General features: G+C 46.5%; 1 protein-coding gene across 1 annotated transcript in view; it reads right to left on the reverse strand.

Annotated features, from left to right (window-relative positions):
- LOC143930793 (claudin-10-like) overlaps window positions 1-19,830 on the reverse strand; it is a 53,200-nt gene that overhangs the window by 18,759 nt on the left and 14,611 nt on the right. Inside the window, exon 2 of the mRNA XM_077455390.1 lies at window positions 6,064-6,225. Within this exon, the coding sequence (XP_077311516.1) occupies window positions 6,064-6,225 (162 nt within the window). The remainder of the gene's footprint in view (window positions 1-6,063; window positions 6,226-19,830) is intronic.

The raw sequence follows: 19,830 nt of genomic DNA on the forward strand, positions 1-19,830 counted from the left end.
GATCGGATGGGATTGGATGAAAAAGGACAGGTGGTCCATTTTCATCCAATCTCCCAGAGAGGAGAGCGAGGCTCTGACAGGTCTGTCTCCGCACAGTGACCGAAGATGGATTTGTCATCTTCCTGCTCAGTGGAGATCAGTGGATCGATCCCCTGCTCGGCAAAGTGGAGTCCACCGGGCAGATCTGCCCTGTATGAAAGAGTCCTAAAGTGTACTGTTTAACTTTTTTCTGACGTGGTGAATAGTGGGGAGAGATGCTGCTGTAGGGACCCAGGACACCCCATGGGAGATTTAGAGTACATTCTCTGAGTGCCAGTGCTAGCGGTGATACTGCATGTATCTTTTATGTCACTAGGACATTAGGATGCTATATGAGATTATCATTAAATGCATGAAGATTTGAAAAATTGCTAAAGTGACCATATATACTGTGACTATACTTTTATATTACTTTCATGGTAATGCGAACATGCAGATATTTATTTGGATTTCCTATTGTAGCTTATTATAAACTATAATAATAAACCCAAATAAATATCCACGTTCACATTAAAGCGGAGGCCCGCCCACCGCTACAAAAATTAAAAGCCAGCAGCTGCACATACTGCTAATAATCGGACACTTACCTGTCCTGGAGTCCAGCAATGTCAGCACCACAGCTGATGTTTCCATCAGCTGTTGGGGGCATGCCGCCTCCATTGCGAGTAAGGGAACCCATCAGGTAAGCCTTTTGGCTTCACACTGGGAACCCTACTATGCATGCGCGAGGCTCTGATCCTCTCTCCTACTGTCCAGGCGACAGGGAGAGGAGGAGGGATGAGGAGGGAGCCCCAGAGGAGGAGGGATGAGGAGGGAGCCCCAGCCGTGACGTCAATACAGGCGGCTGAAGCTCCCTGGAAATGGGGAAAGCATACCTGTGAAAGACAGGTATGCTGTCCCCCCTCCCTCCCCCAAAAGGTGCTAAATGTGACACCAGAGAGAGGGGGAGGAGTATAATGAGCGGAAGTTCTACCTTTGGGTGGAAATCCGCTTTAACAATAAATAAATAAAATAAACTTTTAACATCTTCATACATATTGGGAACACCTCCATTGGAAGCTTAATGTCCCAGTGACAATAATAATCAATTAAATCTGTAATCTTGCTGACTGCCAAAAAAGTGATACACTGGCTGGCAGGGGAGATGCTGAGGTTCCGCCTATTTTAGTTAAGGGTAGAGGTGTACATTTGTAATGTAATTTTTATAAGGTGATGCTGGTGAGATAAAAGCAAGAGTTGTGCTGAAATATACCTGTATAGCAAGGAGACCAGCTTATGGAAACCATGCAGCTTGAGCCTCGCACCTGCACCAGAAGGTGGACCGGGCGCCATCACATTTGAGGCTGGCCACCCCCCCCCCCCCCCCCCCCCCTGAGTCCAGCTCAATCAAAATGCAAGCAAAATGCAAGCCTCAGTAGGCTCCGCTCCTGGCATGTTCTGCAGGAGTAGCAGCGAGTGTAGCAGAGAGTGTACCCGAGAGCCGCCTGATCCGCTGCTGGAAAAGAGTTTGTGATCTCCACAGATCGGGATTTTTGGCAAGTACTGAGGCCCCTCCCCTCTGCACTGTATAGAGGAAAGTCAACTGATCGCTGGAAGGAGACCCCGCTGCTCACAGGCACCACAGAGCTGATGATCGCCCCCTCCCACCCCTCTACAGCATAGTGAAGTGACAACCAGATGTGCAGGGGGAGATGCTGGGTCCTGCCCCCGCCCCACTGTGGCGGAATGGCAGGGCCCAGTCACAAGTGTGACTGGTGCGACCCTGATTGTTACGCCACTGGTCCTGCGGCAAAATGAAATCAGCATCTCCATACAACTGCAGAGGACTGTGAAAAATGTTGCATTTCATTTGGAAATCAAGGTCTCAGAGTCTGGAGGAAAAGTGGAGAGGCAGAGAATCCTTGTTGCATGAGGTCCAGTGTAATGTTTCCACAGTCAGTGATGATTTGGGGAGCCATGTCATCTGCTGGTGTTGGTCCACTGTGTTTTATCAAGTCCAAAGTCAGCGCAGCCCTCTACCAGGAAATTCTAGAGCACTTCATGCTTCCCTTTGCTGACCAGCTTTATGGAGATGTTGATTTAATTTTCCAGCAGGACTTGGCACCGGCCCACACTTTTATAGCTAACCCTTTTTTCTTTAATTAACCACTTGCTTACTGGGCACTTAAACCCCCCTCAGTCCCAGACCAATTTTCAGCTTTCAGCGCTGATGCACTTTGAATGACAATTGCGGCATATAACACTGTACCCAAATGAAATTTTTATCATTTTTTTCCCAGAAATAGAGCTTTCTTTTGGTGGTATTTACCGTATATACTCGAGTATAGGCCGACCCGAGTATAAGCCGAGGCCCCCAATTTACCCCCAAAAAACTGGGAAACCTATTGACTCGTGTATAAGCCGAGGGTGAGATATGCCTGTCCATCCCTGTGTGTGTGTCCATCCATCCATCCATCCCTGTGTGTGTGTGTGTCCATCCATCCCTGTGTGTGTGTGTGTCCATCCATCCATCCATCCCTGTGTGTGTGTCCATCCATCCATCCATCCCTGTGTGTGTGTGTGTCCATCCATCCATCCATCCCTGTGTGTGTGTCCATCCATCCATCCGTGTGTGTGTGTGTGTGTGTGTGTGTGTGTGTGTGTGTGTGTGTGTGGCCTTGTGTGTCCAGCCTACCTGTGTCCCGAGCGTCCGTCCGGTCCCGAGCCTCCGTCCGGTCCCGTCCCGTCCCGAGCCTCCGTCCGGTCCCGTCCCGTCCCGAGCCTCCGTCCGGTCCCGTCCCGTCCCGAGACTCCGTCCGGTCCCGTCCCGTCCCGAGCCGAGCCTCCGTCCGGTCCCGTCCCAGGATCACCGCTCTTCGTCGGCGCCCATTCCCCTGTTCAAATGCCGCGCCTCCCTGTCTGTGATAGGCGGAACACAATTTCCCAGCAGCCTGTGTTCCGCCTATCATGGACATCGTCTCATCCTCGTCCGTAGTACGAAGATGAGACGATGTCCGTGATAGGCGGAACACAGGCTGCTGGGAAATTCAGTGTTCCGCCTATCACAGGCGAAGGCGGAGCCGGAGGCGCGGCTTTTGAATTATAGAATGGCCGCTGTCTGTCTGCTCGACACGCTGATCGAGCAGGCAGACAGCGATGACTCGAGTATAAGCCGAGGGGGGCACTTTCAGCCTCAAAAAAGAGGCTGAAAATCTCGGCTTATACTCGAGTATATACGGTAGTTACAGCTTGGAGTTTTATTTTTTGCTAAACAAACAAAAAAAGATGCAAAAAAAAAAAATCATGTTTCATAGTTTGTTATAAAATTTTGCAAACGGGTCATTTTTCTCCTTCATTGAAGTGCGCACTGATAGGCTGCATTGGTGGGCACTGATGGGCTGCATTGGTGGGCACAGGCTGCATTGGTGGGCACTGATAGGCTGCACTGGTGGGCACTGATAGGCATAGTTAAGGCGGCACTAATAGGCACAGATAAGGCGGCACCGATGGGCAAAGATAAGGCGGCACTGATGGGCAAAGATGGGCACAGATAAGATGGCACGGATGGGTGGCACGGATGGGTGGCACGGATGGGTGGCACGGATGGGCACTGATAGGTACCACTGATAGATGGGACTGATGGGCACTGATAGGTGGCACTGATAGGTGGCTCTGATAGGTGGCACTGCTGGGCACTGATGGGCGGCACTGCTGGGCACTGATGGGCGGCACTGGGGTGCAGCACCTTTGAGGCAGATTGTGGGCACTGTGGGTGGCACTGCTGGGTGGCACTGTGGGCACTGCTGGGTGGCACTATGGGCACTGCTGGGTGGCGCTGACGGGGGGCACTTACTTTTAATTAGGGTGGCACTGCAGGGGGCAGGTGGGCACTGGCAGGGGGCAGGTGGACGCTTGCATTGCTGGCCGTGATCGGGACTGATGTCCTGATCACAGCCGCCGGTGATCGGTGATCGGCTGACAGCGCGAGGAGGAATACTAGCCGATTACCGGCTCCGTTATATCACATGATCAGCTGTCATTGGCTGACAGCTGATCACGTGATAAGGGGTCGGGATCGACCCCTTGCACGGATCGGTGATCAGGTGAGTCTCATGGACTCGCCGATCACAGAGCGCGCCGCGCGCGCCCCTCAGGGGGCGCGCAGGCCGCTCGTACACGGGACTACGTCTATTGACGTCATCCCGGAAAAGGAGATCCGCGCTGTAGCCGTCATTTGGCTATAGCGCGGATCTCAAGTGGTTAAAGGATAGATAAGGAAAGGATTAGAACCCATGTCCGGCACCAGACTGGAACTGAAGGAAGCTCCAACACAGACAACGTTGAGTAGGAAAATGTTAGAACATCTGTCAGCTTTTTATTGTTGTCTGTATCCCTGTTGCAGATTTTCCTTGATATCTTGTCTGGTAAAACTTTGTCCCTAGAAAGTAGGGTGAAATCTTGGCAATGGAGCCCTGGAAAGTAGTAAAACCTGAAATTAGTTCTTACCTTTTCCCTGTTATATCCATAGCTAAAAAAAAAAATGTTCCAGCTCTAGATACACTTTTAGGCCTCTTGCACACTGCAGCTTGAAAAAGCTCAGTACAGATTTTATTTTACTGAGCAATTAATTGTAATGTGCCTATGCACACAGGTACGTATAAATGGGCAGTGCATGCCTCGGTAAAAAAAAAAAAAAAAAAAAATAGAAAAATCAGCAATTTTGGTCAGAAATTTACACCTCATGCACACCCTTTCGCATATTGTGCAGAACAAAAATGGGATAATACGTTTTTGCACACAAAATTGCGTGAAAATTTGTTCAAATGCATATACGCAAAAATGCATACAAAAAAAAAACAGCTGAAAAAGTAGATGCTCAAGCAGGAGTATCGTGTGCAGGAGGCCTAATACTGATAATGTGTCATGACAAACACAGTTGGATTACATATATGTGGGGTGTTGTATACTCTTTCACTGATCTGTTGGAATCTGTTTTTCTCTGGTCCTCACTTCTTTTTCCTTCCCCATCCATAGAATGAAAAGCTTGTAAGCTTGGCAGATAAGATCTTGCAAGTTTTTGGACTGCTCTGCTGAATTTTGAAGATTTTTTGCAATCAGTGTGGTCAGTTTGTGCCTGTAACAAAATAATTATGCTCCACTCTATACATACAGCTTAAGCTTATAAAGGAGCCACTGGTCCATGCCTGTGCTGTGGGAGAACGTGCCCGCCCCCTTTGTGACATCTTCACAATAAACACGCATGAGGGAGGGAACGCTCACGCGTGCACGCGGCTCTATCATTGGGAAACCCAGGGGGTTTGACAACAAGAGAAAAAAAAGCAACCCTAAGTACTGCATGACACAACTATCCAAGGGGGAGCATGAAATGTTACAACACTATGTTATTTATCCTCTCTAGTGGTTGACAAAAATCAAACAGGCAGACAACATCTACTCAGTCAAATAAAGTCCATAGGAATTTATCCCAGGATCTTCTTTAATTTACCATTCCCGCCGCAGGGTACATGCTGGAATATCACAGAGACCCAATCTTCACCCATCATGGCGGGTTGGAGTCATTCCAGACCTTCAAGGACGAGGTCCCCTTTGAATGTATTGTCCACTGCCTTGGACCTGTATATCGCTCTGCCAGGCAACCTGTGGTATAGAAATGTGACCAAGGTGCTGGATCCCAGAGCCCAGCTCTCCTTAAGGGAGTATTAAGGCACAGGTACCATCCACTTTAGACCTTTTGAATGGATTTGATTGCACAGCTCCTTTGACCCAGTCAGGATCATCCAAGGAGCTTTCTTAGCACAAACTTATTTGTGCCCAACACCTTAGACACTTGCAAAAAAATTGAGGTATTCTCGGGATGGGATGGGTTATATAGGGAGTGGGACTTCCTGCCTTTTTTATTATTAATTATGCCATTGTCCATCACCTGAAGGTGGCCTAAAACCCATTAAGTAATTAATATGGTGCTCTGTGTCCCGTGATGTACGAAAAAGAAGTGAGCCCTTGTGACCACTGTATAGAGCTCACCACTGAGTATGTAGAGCAGGCCAGCGAAGAAGGTGATTTTTCCTTTGGTGTTTTCTGAGCCTCCAATTTTGGTGCATTTCATCCCAACAAGTACAAAAATCGAACCAAAAAATCCCAGACTGACCGCTGCTATCATCAAACCACGACAGGCTTGGATATACCCTATGGGAAAAATAATAATGCAAATATTTTATTTTCACATGGCTAACCACTAATTTCATAATTATTATTTCCATATTTATCTGTGCCAAGATACAATCATATATAACGTAGCCAAGAATAACAATTATACAAATATGTACTGTATGTGAAAACACCGGTTACTATTCAAAGATATATTTATACCACACACACCTTGTTTGCAGCTTCAAAAAAAAGCTATTGTAGGCTAAAACAGGCAGTTTGGGTGTGCCAACCATTTTTTTTATATTCAGCAGTAGTGATGGACGAACTTCCGACGGGACGTTTCGCGAACGCGAAATGCGAACGGACCCAAACGTTCGCGAAACCGAACGTTCGCCGCGGGCCCCATTGACTTCAATGGGAGGCGAACTTTGCAAACCTTCATGTCGAATTTGCGGCCACGTGGTAATTATTAGGGGGTAAAACGTAGTCCCACCATCTGGACAATGACATAATACATGTATGAGGTGAATTTGGGATCGATAACTACAAGCATTTTTATTTTATTTGGGAAATTGTTCTAACAATTCAGGACTATGGAGCTAATGAAGGCAATGGAGGAGAGGGAAGGTCAGGGACCAGGGTAGGCAAAGAAGAGGGTGCAGGAGATGATCACCAGCAGCGTGACATACCGGAATGACACATGCACCGTGATAGAGGCATCTGACAGCAGCACCGTAATACAGAGCACTGACAGCAGCACCGTGACATACAGCGCTGACAGCAGCACCGTGACATACAGCGCTGACAGCAGCACCGTGACATACAGCGCTGACAGCAGCACCGTGACATACAGCGCTGACAGCAGCACCGTGACATACAGCGCTGACAGCAGCACCGTGACATACAGCGCTGACAGCAGCACCGTGACATACAGCGCTGACAGCAGCACCGTGACATACAGCGCTGACAGCAGCACCGTGACATACAGCGCTGACAGCAGCACCGTGACATACAGCACTGACAGCAGCACCGTAAGCAGCCCCAGGAGGAAGTCAGCACAGCACAGGGATGGTGTGATCCCCTCATAATAAGAACCCCCAGGAGGAAGTCAGCACAGCACAGGGATAGTGTGATCCCTTCATAATAAGAACCCCCAGGAGGAAGTCAGCACAGCACAGGGATATCATAAGCAGCCCCAGTAGAAATATGACACCGCTCAACCTCTTCAAAGAGGAGGGTAGGGGCATATAGTACGGTGTGCTTTTTTGGGTCAAGGAAGTGAGCCAAATGAATTAAGAAGGTCTGTGTGCTTGATTAAAAAAATAGTTTATAGACATATACATGGTCTACTGGTCACATGTGTTGAATTCCTCCGAGATCCATGCCTCATTCATTTTTAGAAATGTGAGGTAGTTAACACTGTGGTGAGCTAGGCGAGTACGCTTATCGGTCACAATCCCCCCTGCTGCGCTGAACGTCCTTTCGGACAGGACACTGGATGAGGGGCAAGCCAACAGTTCGATTGCAAATTGGGCAAGCTCTGGCCAGAGGTCAAGCCTGCCCACCCAGTAGTCTAGGGGTTCATCACTCCTCAGAGCGTCCACATCGGCCGTTAACCCAATGTAGTCGGACACCTGACGGTCTAGGCGTTCCCTGATGCTGGATCCGGATGACACCTGTCGATGGGTCGGCTGAAAGAATGACCTCATATCCGAAGTCACCAACACATCTTCAAACCGGCCTCTTCTTGCAGGCGCTGTTGGATTGGTACCCGCAAATCCTTCTCTGGGAGTGGGAATTGCTCCTCTGCCAGCGCACGCAAAAGCAGAATGCAGCATTTCTCGAAGCAAGGCCTGGAAGTGCTGCATTCTGACAGCCCTCTGCGACGGCGGTAACATTTCCGCCATTTTGTGTTTGTACCGGGGGTCTAAGTACGTTGCCACCCAGTACTGGTCCTTGACCCTCATGCTTTTTATACGGGGGTCCCTATTAAAACACTGGAGCATGAAGGCCCCCATTTGCACTAAAGTGGAAGCGGTGTGGTGGCCTGGCTCCTGCTCATCATCCAGGATAATGTCGTCCTCTTCATTCTCCTCTCCCCATCCTCGCACAACAGGGATCCCAGAAAGGTTTAAAGCATGCTCTTCTTGCTCCTGCTCATCCGCCCCGGCACCATCCTCCTCTGACTCCTCATCAGACTCCTGTTGTTGACTTGTCTCAGATAGAGTAGCCCCCCCTGGGAATTCATCCAGCATTGCGACTTCCTCATCTTCCCGCTCCTGCTCCTCCACAGCCTGATCAATGACACGACGCAATGCACGCTCCAGAAAGAAGGCATAAGGTACCATGTCACTGATGGCGCCATGGCTGCGACTGACCAGTTTGGTGATCTCCTCAAATGGCCGCAGAAGTCTGCATGTGTCGCGCATGAGCAGCCACTGGCGCGGTGAAAAAAAACCCAGCTCCCCAGAACCGTTTCTTTCGCAGAGTTCATACAGGTAGACGTTAACTGCACGTTTCTGCTGGAGCAGCCTATCAAGCATATAGAAGGTTGAGTTCCATCGCGTCGGGCAATCGCAAATAAGACGTCTGACCGGCAGATGGTGTCGCCGCTGAATGTCAGCAAGGCGAGCCATGGCCGTGTAAGATCTTCTGAAATGGGCCGAGATTTTCCTTGCCTGCCGCAAGATGTCCTGGACCCCAGGGTATTTGACAAGGAATCGCTGCACGACCAAGTTTAAGACGTGTGCCATGCACGGCACGTGCGTGATTTTGCCCTGTTTCAATGCGCTAAGCAGATTGGCACCGTTGTCACACACCACTTTACCAACTGTCAAATTGAGCGGTGTTAGCCACTCATCTGCCTGTGAACGCAAAGCTGAAAGGAGTGCCGGGCCAGTGTGGCTCTTTGCTTCCAGGCACAACAGACGCAGCACGGCATGGCAACGTCTCACCTGGCATGTGGAATAGGTTCTGGGGAGCTTGGGCGGTGCAGTGGAAGAGACGCTAGCAGCGGAAAAGGAGGAGGCAGCTGAGGAGGAGAGGGAGGAGGATGGAGTAGGAGGAGGAGAAGAAGAGTCAGGCCTGCATGCAATCCGTGGCGGTAAAACCAAATCTACACGGGTGCCACGGGTTACATGCTTGACGGCCGTCAGAAGGTTCACCCAGTGGGCAGTAAAACTGATATACCTTCCCTGCCCGTGTTTGCTAGACCACGTGTCTGTGGTCAGATGTATCTTGGCACCGACACTGTGTGCCAGAGATACATTCACTTGCCGCTGAACATGGCCATATAGCTCTGGGATGCCCTTCTCTGAGAAATACTTCCTTCCTGGGACCTTCCATTGTGGTGTTCCAATGGCCACAAATTTGCGAAAGGCCTCCGAGTCCACCAGTTTATATGGCAGTAGTTGGCGGGCTATGAGTTCTGACAAGCCAGCCGCCAACCGTTGGGCAAGAGGGTTATCCGGCATCATCATTTTTTTACGCTCAAACATTAGGCCCACGGAAGCCTGCCTTTTTGCAGAAAAATGTGAGCTTGGCGTGATGGAAGGTGGAGTGGAGGACAATTGTGAGGAGAGAGGAGAAGGAGAAGTAGAAGACGAGGCTGGACGGTGAGAGCCTGCAGTGTGGCTTTGTGTGTTCCGTTGCTCCCACTGGGCTCGGTGATGGCTGCTCATGTGCCTTCTTAAGGCGGTCGTCCCTAGGTGAGTATTGGGCTTACCGCGACTAACGCGTTGACTGCAAAGATTGCAGATGGCAACGCTATTGTCAGCAGCGGACACGTTAAAAAAAGCCCACACTGCGGAGCCATGTGCCGGTGTCCTGGGAGCGCCAGATGTGACCGTACATGGTCGATGACTCGCTCCTGATACATTTGCAGTCTGCTTTGTCCCTGCTGTGCAATGTAAGTCATTGCTGCTTCTCCTCCCTATCTGCTGGTCCATATCTCCCTCTGAACTCCCCTCCTCTTCCTCTCTTGTGGGCACCCACGTGACATCACTAGACACGTCATCATCAACGTCACCTTCCCCACCGCTATAAGTAGAGATCTCGGAGTAGGCAGCAACACCGGGGACCAACCTCCTCCTTGGGCTGATCTGGGTACTGGCGTCAGACTGCTGAGTAGCGCTTGTTGCTACCTCCTCTTCCTGATCCAATACCAAGAGTGGCTGCGCATCAGAAATGTCCTCTTGATATGGATCGGAAAATAATTCCAGTGACTCAAGCGGAAGGTATGTGGTGGTGGTGGTGGTGGTCGTGTTGTTGGTGGTAGTGTCTTTGGGGGTGCACATAGCAGAGAGTGAAGAAGAGGGTGCAGATCGAGAGGATGAGGAGGGTGCAGAAGAGTAAGGCTGAGCGAGCCACTCAACCAAGTCTGGTGCATCCTTTAAAGTAATTGAACGCACCTTCTGCAACTTCCCACTTTGGCTCAAGCCTGTTGCTCCTGCCCTACCCCTACCACCCCTGCGGAAGGGCCTGCCTCTTCCTCTGCATGTCATTTTTTAAATGACCCTGTGACAAAACTCTTAGTCCCTATACCGCTGAAGGACTGCTGCAGTATAGGTGAGCGGTCAGCAGTGGTGCACGTCAACCCTATCTATTGTGGACCTATAGCGGTCCTTACAGAACAGCAGACTGTACCGCACTCAAGCCTATGTACCGTAGCACCCTATACCAAGTTACCAGTCCTTATAAGAACTTTTGTGGACCAAGCAGGTTGTGTATTAGTGTTTAGCAGACTGTACGTCAGTCCCTATACCGCTGAAGGACTGCTGCAGTATAGGGCAGCGGTCAGCAGTGGTGCACGTCAACCCTATCTATTGTGGACCGATAGCGGTCCTTACAGAACAGCAGACTGTACCGCACTCAAGCCTATGTACCGTAGCACCCTATACCAAGTTACCAGTCCTTATAAGAACTTTTGTGGAACAAGCAGGTTGTGTGTTAGTGATTAGCAGACTGTACGTCAGTCCCTATACCGCTGAAGGACTGCTGCAGTATAGGTGAGCGGTCAGCAGTGGTGCACGTCAACCCTATCTATTGTGGACCGATAGCGGTCCTTACAGAACAGCAGACTGTACCGCACTCAAGCCTATGTACCGTAGCACCCTATACCAAGTTACCAGTCCTTATAAGAACTTTTGTGGACCAAGCAGGTTGTGTATTAGTGTTTAGCAGACTGTACGTCAGTCCCTATACCGCTGAAGGACTGCTGCAGTATAGGGCAGCGGTCAGCAGTGGTGCACGTCAACCCTATCTATTGTGGACCGATAGCGGTCCTTACAGAACAGCAGACTGTACCGCACTCAAGCCTATGTACCGTAGCACCCTATACCAAGTTACCAGTCCTTATAAGAACTTTTGTGGAACAAGCAGGTTGTGTGTTAGTGATTAGCAGACTGTACGTCAGTCCCTATACCGCTGAAGGACTGCTGCAGTATAGGTGAGCGGTCAGCAGTGGTGCACGTCAACCCTATCTATTGTGGACCGATAGCGGTCCTTACAGAACAGCAGACTGTACCGCACTCAAGCCTATGTACCGTAGCACCCTATACCAAGTTACCAGTCCTTATAAGAACTTTTGTGGACCAAGCAGGTTGTGTATTAGTGTTTAGCAGACTGTACGTCAGTCCCTATACCGCTGAAGGACTGCTGCAGTATAGGTGAGCGGTCAGCAGTGGTGCACGTCAACCCTATCTATTGTGGACCGATAGCGGTCCTTACAGAACAGCAGACTGTACCGCACTCAAGCCTATGTACCGTAGCACCCTATACCAAGTTACCAGTCCTTATAAGAACTTTTGTGGACCAAGCAGGTTGTGTATTAGTGTTTAGCAGACTGTACGTCAGTCCCTATACCGCTGAAGGACTGCTGCAGTATAGGGCAGCGGTCAGCAGTGGTGCACGTCAACCCTATCTATTGTGGACCGATAGCGGTCCTTACAGAACAGCAGACTGTACCGCACTCAAGCCTATGTACCGTAGCACCCTATACCAAGTTACCAGTCCTTATAAGAACTTTTGTGGACCAAGCAGGTTGTGTATTAGTGTTTAGCAGACTGTACGTCAGTCCCTATACCGCTGAAGGACTGCTGCAGTATAGGGCAGCGGTCAGCAGTGGTGCACGTCAACCCTATCTATTGTGGACCGATAGCGGTCCTTACAGAACAGCAGACTGTACCGCACTCAAGCCTATGTACCGTAGCACCCTATACCAAGTTACCAGTCCTTATAAGAACTTTTGTGGAACAAGCAGGTTGTGTGTTAGTGATTAGCAGACTGTACGTCAGTCCCTATACCGCTGAAGGACTGCTGCAGTATAGGGCAGCGGTCAGCAGTGGTGCACGTCAACCCTATCTATTGTGGACCGATAGCGGTCCTTACAGAACAGCAGACTGTACCGCACTCAAGCCTATGTACCGTAGCACCCTATACCAAGTTACCAGTCCTTATAAGAACTTTTGTGGAACAAGCAGGTTGTGTGTTAGTGATTAGCAGACTGTACGTCAGTCCCTATACCGCTGAAGGACTGCTGCAGTATAGGGCAGCGGTCAGCAGTGGTGCACGTCAACCCTATCTATTGTGGACCGATAGCGGTCCTTACAGAACAGCAGACTGTACCGCACTCAAGCCTATGTACCGTAGCACCCTATACCAAGTTACCAGTCCTTATAAGAACTTTTGTGGAACAAGTGAGTTGTGAATGTTTAGCAGACTGCAGCAGAAGGGCAGCAGTCAAGTATAATATCCTTTCTATATTTGGAAGAAAGAATATTATACATGTACAAGCCTATTACTGTACCACTGATACCAGTCCTGAAAAGAACCTTTGTGGAACTAATAATAACAGCAAGTCTTTAAAATTACCCTCACTGCCTGACAACACTGCTTCCTTCCTGTCCCTATACAAATTGGCAAAAAAAGAGAACGATTAGTGGTTACTGGAACAGCTCTTTTGTGGACCTTGATAGTAACAGCTAATGATGATGATGATGATGATGATGATGAAAGACTAATCTGGCTGTCCCTGTAGCATACACCGTCCTTTCCCTTTCTCTAAACTAACAAAAGACACTCAGGCTGCTGCAAGAATCAGCAGCACAGCAAACCTATCAACACCTAACACCTATACCAGTCCTGAAAAGAACTTTTGTGTACCAAATAGCTAGTGGTTTATCTCTCCCTACTCCACACAGGAACCTGTCCCTATCGTAACAGAAGAAAGAATGTAAAATGGCCACCGGATCGGGTGTATTTATAGGTTAGGGGGAATGTACAAGTGTCCATGTGCTGTCATGTCTCAATTGGCTGTCCTGTATCACATGATAAACGTGTCACCAAAGGTTAAAGTTCTTGTATACATTAAACACGTAAGTCCGCCGCGGCGAACGACGGAAAAAGGCGTTCGAACGTGCGGACCGCGAATGTCGGAAATTCGCCGCGAAACGACCGCCGGGCGAACCGTTCGGCCATCACTATTCAGCAGTGATATATAAAAGGTGGAACAGTTTTATTCAGAAATTAATTCACAGTAACCAACCTGTTTAAAGTGCACAAAACCAAAAATGTAACATATTGCAGATTGTTGGTGCTTGCAGTGGTGGCTGTAGTTGTTTTCTTTTTTTCCAAGCTTTTTTTGCTTTATTTTCACGTGATAAATCTGCAAATAACACACTTCCTGTCCCTGGGAAGCCACGCCACTCCTCCTCCACAGTATCTATGAAGGGAGCCATTATTGTCACCCTAGGCTGCACTCCTGATATGGACCCCAAACTTGTCCTTATCTCTTCATCTCCATTACATGGAGGGCAGAGCAATTGGTAGTTTACAGAAGATAGCTGCAAAGGAAGCTATTCTTTGGTGCAGCTCACACAGACATGGCATTTCTGGCTAGATAAACAGGTATTCTTTGTGTTTGTTGAAAATATTCTTAGCCTGAAGAAAAAAGAAAACAAATGCAGCCACCACATCTAAGGACTGTTAGCTGCAACATATTAATTTTTTTTTCTTGGGTTTAGTTATCCTTTAAAATTATTTCCAGAGGTACCATAATACTTAAGGAATTGCTAATTATTGTTGACAATTATGATTCTGTCCTAGAAGCTAACAGTGCACTACAGTTCCATCATGCCATGTTTACCGAATCTGATTATATTTTTACACATTAAATACTTTTTGTGGCAGACCCAACTGGGACAGGGGCTTTTGGAGGGGACTGCAGGGTAGCCTCTCACCTACTGACTATGGGTCCTGGCTTTTGAGGGGGCTCTATTATTTGGAAGGGGTGTGCCTGAGGGACCTTTGGAGTGGTTTTGCTTTGGACTAGGGTCCATGTCTCCCCGAAACACACAGACTCTGAGAACTGGATACTTAAACCCCCCCGGGCTCAGAGACTTAGAGCAGATGTTAACATAATCAGCTCAAAACAATCTGATGCTGGGGTCTCCTGCTATAATCTGTTTACTAAGTTGTCTTTTTCTTATGCTATAATGTCCCCATCGTGTGCCTCCTAGGTATGTATCTCCATTGTTAATTGAGTCACCTATTATTTCTGTCTGCTAATCCTCTTGGAGATGTGACTAGCATTGTGTCCACTTTACCTTATTACCAAACCATTGTGAGATATTTATGTGTTTATGTTAGCTCTTCATTAGATGTACCGATATTACTGTTTACAGTTTGCATTTTTTAGGATGATGTTATCAAACTCTTGATTTTGTGTGGTATATATTCTGTGTGAATTCCCAATAAAGTCAGTTCCAGTTTGAACGTAAGCTAGTGTTGTCTAGTCCTTGGGTGCAATACACAGTGATAATACCTGGTTCCTGAGTCCAGAGTAGAGAAAGCTGCATACTAACAGAAGCACCCAAGAGGGGTGCCAAGCTTTCTGTCACACTTTATACCACCCCACAACTACCCACCTTCAATGAACATGGTTGGCCATTAGGCTGTGCTCGGCAATGTGTACTCTATCAAACTCACCCATTGAGGTCAATGGGACCATACCACAACCAAGAGCCAAACAAGCATGAAAACCTGAAAGCTGCCTCCAAAAAGCAATATGTCACAAATTGCTTTTCAGAGGGGCAGTGTGAGAGGCCTAAAAGTAATCTTTTTGCATTTCCTACCTGTTTTATTTTCTTTACAAAGTCCTCTTCTCTGTGCACATGAAGACCACTGATCTGAGCAGTAGTCTCTGTATGGCAGTCTGACATGCCCCCCACTAAAGGGGCCGTACACTATACAATCTTTTTGTACCAATCTGCCATCAATTATGTAGTGCAAGGACCTGCCCTGCAGGGCAAAAGTACTTTTGCTGGAGCTGATTAAAAAAAGAGATACAAAAGGATCACTCTTATGCTATGTACACATGATTGGACATTCCGACAACAAAACCGTGGATTTTTTTCCGATGGATGTTGGCTCAAACTTGTCTTGCATACACATGGTCACACAAATGTTATGGGAAATTCCGATCGGCAATAATGCAATGACATACAACACTTATAACGGGACTAGAAAAAGGAAGTGAAAATACCAAGTGTGCCAACCTTTGGGCTCCTTCTGCTAATCTCGTGTTAGTAGAATTTTGGTGAGAGACAATTTGCGCTTTACAGCCTTTCAGTAGTTCATTACTGCTCTTCAGTTTGTGCTTGTGGGTTTGTACCTGTTTTTCTGTGCTTGTTGTCAGTTAGTATCTGTTTTTCAGTGCATTCTTGTCTGCTCGTTTCTGATTTTCAGATCGTTCTTATCAGGTTCTTTCTGATTTTCAGTGTGTTCTGTTCATTCTGACCAGCCGATCGCTTTCTAGCCATGTTGCAGGTACGTACTTGTCGTAGAGTTTGTGATGTGTAGGGGCTTGGTGTTGGGGTTCTTACTTTGACCCAAACCCAATCCATGAACAGGGCGAGGAGGAGTTCATGGACAAAGAATTGGTTGCTCTGGCGTGACCAATTCCCGCACATGCCTTTGTTGTGGAAGATCCGGTAGAATAAGCCTGATGATTTCATGAATTATCTCAGAATGACAGACCCCATTTTTCACCGTTTGTTGGCTTTGTTGTCCCCATATATTACTAAGAAGGACACCTGCATGCGGCAAGTTACCACTCCTGAGCAGAGGCTCGTCGCCACCTTGCGGTACTTGGCAACGGGGAGAAGTCTGCAGGACATCAAGTTCTCGACAGGCATCTCCCTCCAGGCTCTGGAAATCATTATTCCAGAAACCTGTTCTGCCATCATACAGGTCCTGCAGAAGGACTATATTAAGGTACATTTTATCCTTTAACATCACATTCTATGTATTTAATGTTCGCTAATGTATTGTATTTATTTCATTATTCCCTAATTACCTTGATTGTAATATGCTGTAAATGTCCTCCTTGTACTCATGCATGCTGGAAGCTTTTAAAGTTCCTTTTTTGTCCTTCATGCATATTTACCTTCACTAACCTCCCCATCATGCTATCCTGGGCCCATACACACCTAGCCTAGTCACTTAGCAATGTATTTTGTCAGCTCCATTGTAGTGCTTACCCTAAACACCCCCTAAAATGTGTACAAATGTGATTTTTGTCCTTAAATTTATTGCATAGTGCAAGAGGCTTATTTTTGGTGCCAGAACTCATTTGGAACCCTCCCTCCCCCCAACTGCTTAGTCAGCAGATACCAATCTGCTATCTGCTGACTTTGCCAAATCCATACACACTATACCTACCTCTTTTGTGGTCAGATTTATAGATGAATTCACCAAAGAATGTAGTGCAAGGGCCTGCTTGAATACTTGCAAATGGTACTGTTTAAAGTTTTGTTCTCTTATCATCTTAATAGGTAATTGCAGAATGTAAAAATTTGCTTAAATTTGTACAGTGTATTCATATTTTTGGATTATGACACTTTTTACCTTTCCAGTGGGCTGCCAATAGTGTAGGTAAGGAGGGTCTGGCCAAAGTAAAACACATTATTTATGCATTCATCTCTCAATGAAGTAGAGAGGGTTACCTGTCCAAAACATCCCCCTCCCCCCACCATAAATTTTTTTACAATGGGCCATCAGAGGGGGTGAGGAATATGATAAGTGGACCTTATACCTTTGTCTTAAAATACTTACTTCAATAAATGTTATAATTATGTTGGCCAAGAATGTTTGTGTGTAATCTGCTTGCAATGTTTATGTGAAAAAGTACTTTTTTTCATTTGCTTGTTTGACTCCACAGTTTCCTTCAAACCCACAGGAATGTCAGACTGTGGCATCCCAGTTTGCCCAGCAGTGGTACTTCCCAAACTGTGGAGGGGCAATCGATGGGAAACATGTATGCATCATCCCGCCCCGCCACTCGGGGTCATACTATTATAATTATAAGGGGTTTAATAGTATTGTGTTGTTGGTGGTGGTGTCGGCGACATAAGAGTTTTTGTATGTGGACGTGGGGAAGAATGGGCAGATGTCGGATGGTGGAGTCATTTCCCAGACTGAGTTTTACAGATGGCTCCAGAATGGTGGCTACTTCTTTATTTTTATTTTTTCATATATCAAAACGTTGTACAATCATATCAAATAAGGATTCATAGTTATCACACCACACCACAGTTATATATATTGTGTTTATTCTTCTTATCTTAATCCTAATTGATATTAATTATCATGTAACATGCTCAATCTCTTAACAAAATAAACACCATTTCTTTCTCCTTTCCAAGAACAAGTCCTGGTTTTTCCTCTATAGGCAGAGAGATAAACAAGGAGAGAGAGAAAAAAATAACATTGAATCCTCCTCCCCCTCACCTCTCACCCCCCCCCCCCCCCATAAGGCCCATTAGTGTCATAGTCAGATTTTCCATTTGTTGAATTTTTGAAACCCTTGCCATCCACTGTAATCTCATTGGGAATACATTACTTTTCCACAATACTGGAATACAAGCCTTTGCTGCAGTGAGCAAATGTTTTAACGGTGAGCTTTTATATTTTTAATTTGACAATGGGGTGTCATGCAAGAGAAAGGCTGCCGGATTCTCTCCAAGAGACACACCCGTAATCGTTTCAACAGTTTCCTCAACCATCTTCCATAATTCCTTAAACATTGGACATTCCTAAAAAATATGTATCATGGTACCTTTCAATTCCTGATGTCTCCAGCATACATCAGATACTTGAGGAAATATCCAATGCAATGCTGCCAGTGTTCTATACCACCTCCTAAGGATTTTATATAGTGAGTGAAAAATAAAATCCTATGCTTTTGTGCCTGTGAAAAAGATCTCTTTCCCAACATTGCAGAAAAGGCAATTCGTATGGGGCCTCTATTTCAATTAGCAGGGCATATAGATATGACAGTGAGTGTTTCAATGATTCACCCTTTAAACATATCTGTTCAAAAGTCAAGGGTTCACATATTAAAGTAGGGATTCTTAACTGAGATCGAATATACGTTCTCAACTGTAACCGGTGAAGGAAATGTAGGTCTGCTGAGAAATTGCCTTCAATCTCTCTATTTGTCATCATTTGCCCCTTCTATTGAAAAATGAAAAAGCCAACTAATACCCTGTTGTAACACGGTCTTAAGACGGGGATCTGTCATTCCTGGCTAAAAAGTCGATCTGCCCAGAACTGGAACCATGGGAGTCAGATCTGCCAAGAAAGTGGTGGTTTTAAAGACCTTCTTAACTGTTCGTAGGGTCTCTCCGCCTATTTCTGACACCAATCCACATGGCGGAATATAAACTGAACCATATTGTGCTTGCCTGCGGCATTCTACACAATTATCTCCGCAAAAATGCTACAAACAATGTGGCCTCAGTTGGGGCTGAGGCCAGATAACCAATGAGTTAATTGAGGGCACTTGAATTTGGCCATCCTGGCTTGCCCCCCCCAGCGCCTGCGAAGTAAGACAAAATTATCTTGAGTACTTTGCGGGTAGGGAGCCGTTAATCTGCCAGCGAATGTGTGAAACATTTTTAAAATAAATTTTTATTATAAACTGAACTAATATTTCATTTGATTTACTGCTTTTGTTTATTTTAGCTGTCTCCTAGGTTCTCCAATGGGCTTTTCTTTTTGGTCATTTACTTCAATAGTGCAAACATCATTTATTTGATACATGAGGTGACAATCTCTTCTTCAGCTAACTATTATGTTGTTGGTCTGCTACACACACACACATTATTTTTGTTGTTAAGGTATTTAAGGCATTAATGATAAAAATCATCATCCTTTTAAGCACCATGAATTAATTGTTTTGATTCCCTAAAATGGCCTGATTAGGTCAAATTTTATAGCACTGTGGGGGTTATTACTAAAGGCAAATCCACTTTGCACTACAAGTGCACTTGAAACTGCACTGAAAGTGCACTTGTAGTGCAAAGTGGATTTGCCTTTAGTAAAAAAATAAATAAAAGCATTGTGACTGTAAACACCAACTTACTCCAAAAACTGGTATTGAGCATTGAAAGAAGAAGCCACACATTGTTGAGTAGAAAACATTTTACTCTGTGCACATTCACATGTGCATTAAAAAAAGGGTTTTTGAACAAACCAACATCTTTGGTGTGTAACATTTTTATGGTTGACATTAGAAATAACCTTTTTTTGGTTAAACAGGCATGTTTAAAACCATAATAACATACACAACTCAGGAACTTA

This window comes from Lithobates pipiens, unplaced genomic scaffold, assembly GCF_037356315.1.
Source record: "Lithobates pipiens isolate NorthernLeopardFrog02 unplaced genomic scaffold, aLitPip1_a1.2 Scaffold_25, whole genome shotgun sequence".
Taxonomy (NCBI): Eukaryota; Metazoa; Chordata; class Amphibia; order Anura; family Ranidae; genus Lithobates; species Lithobates pipiens.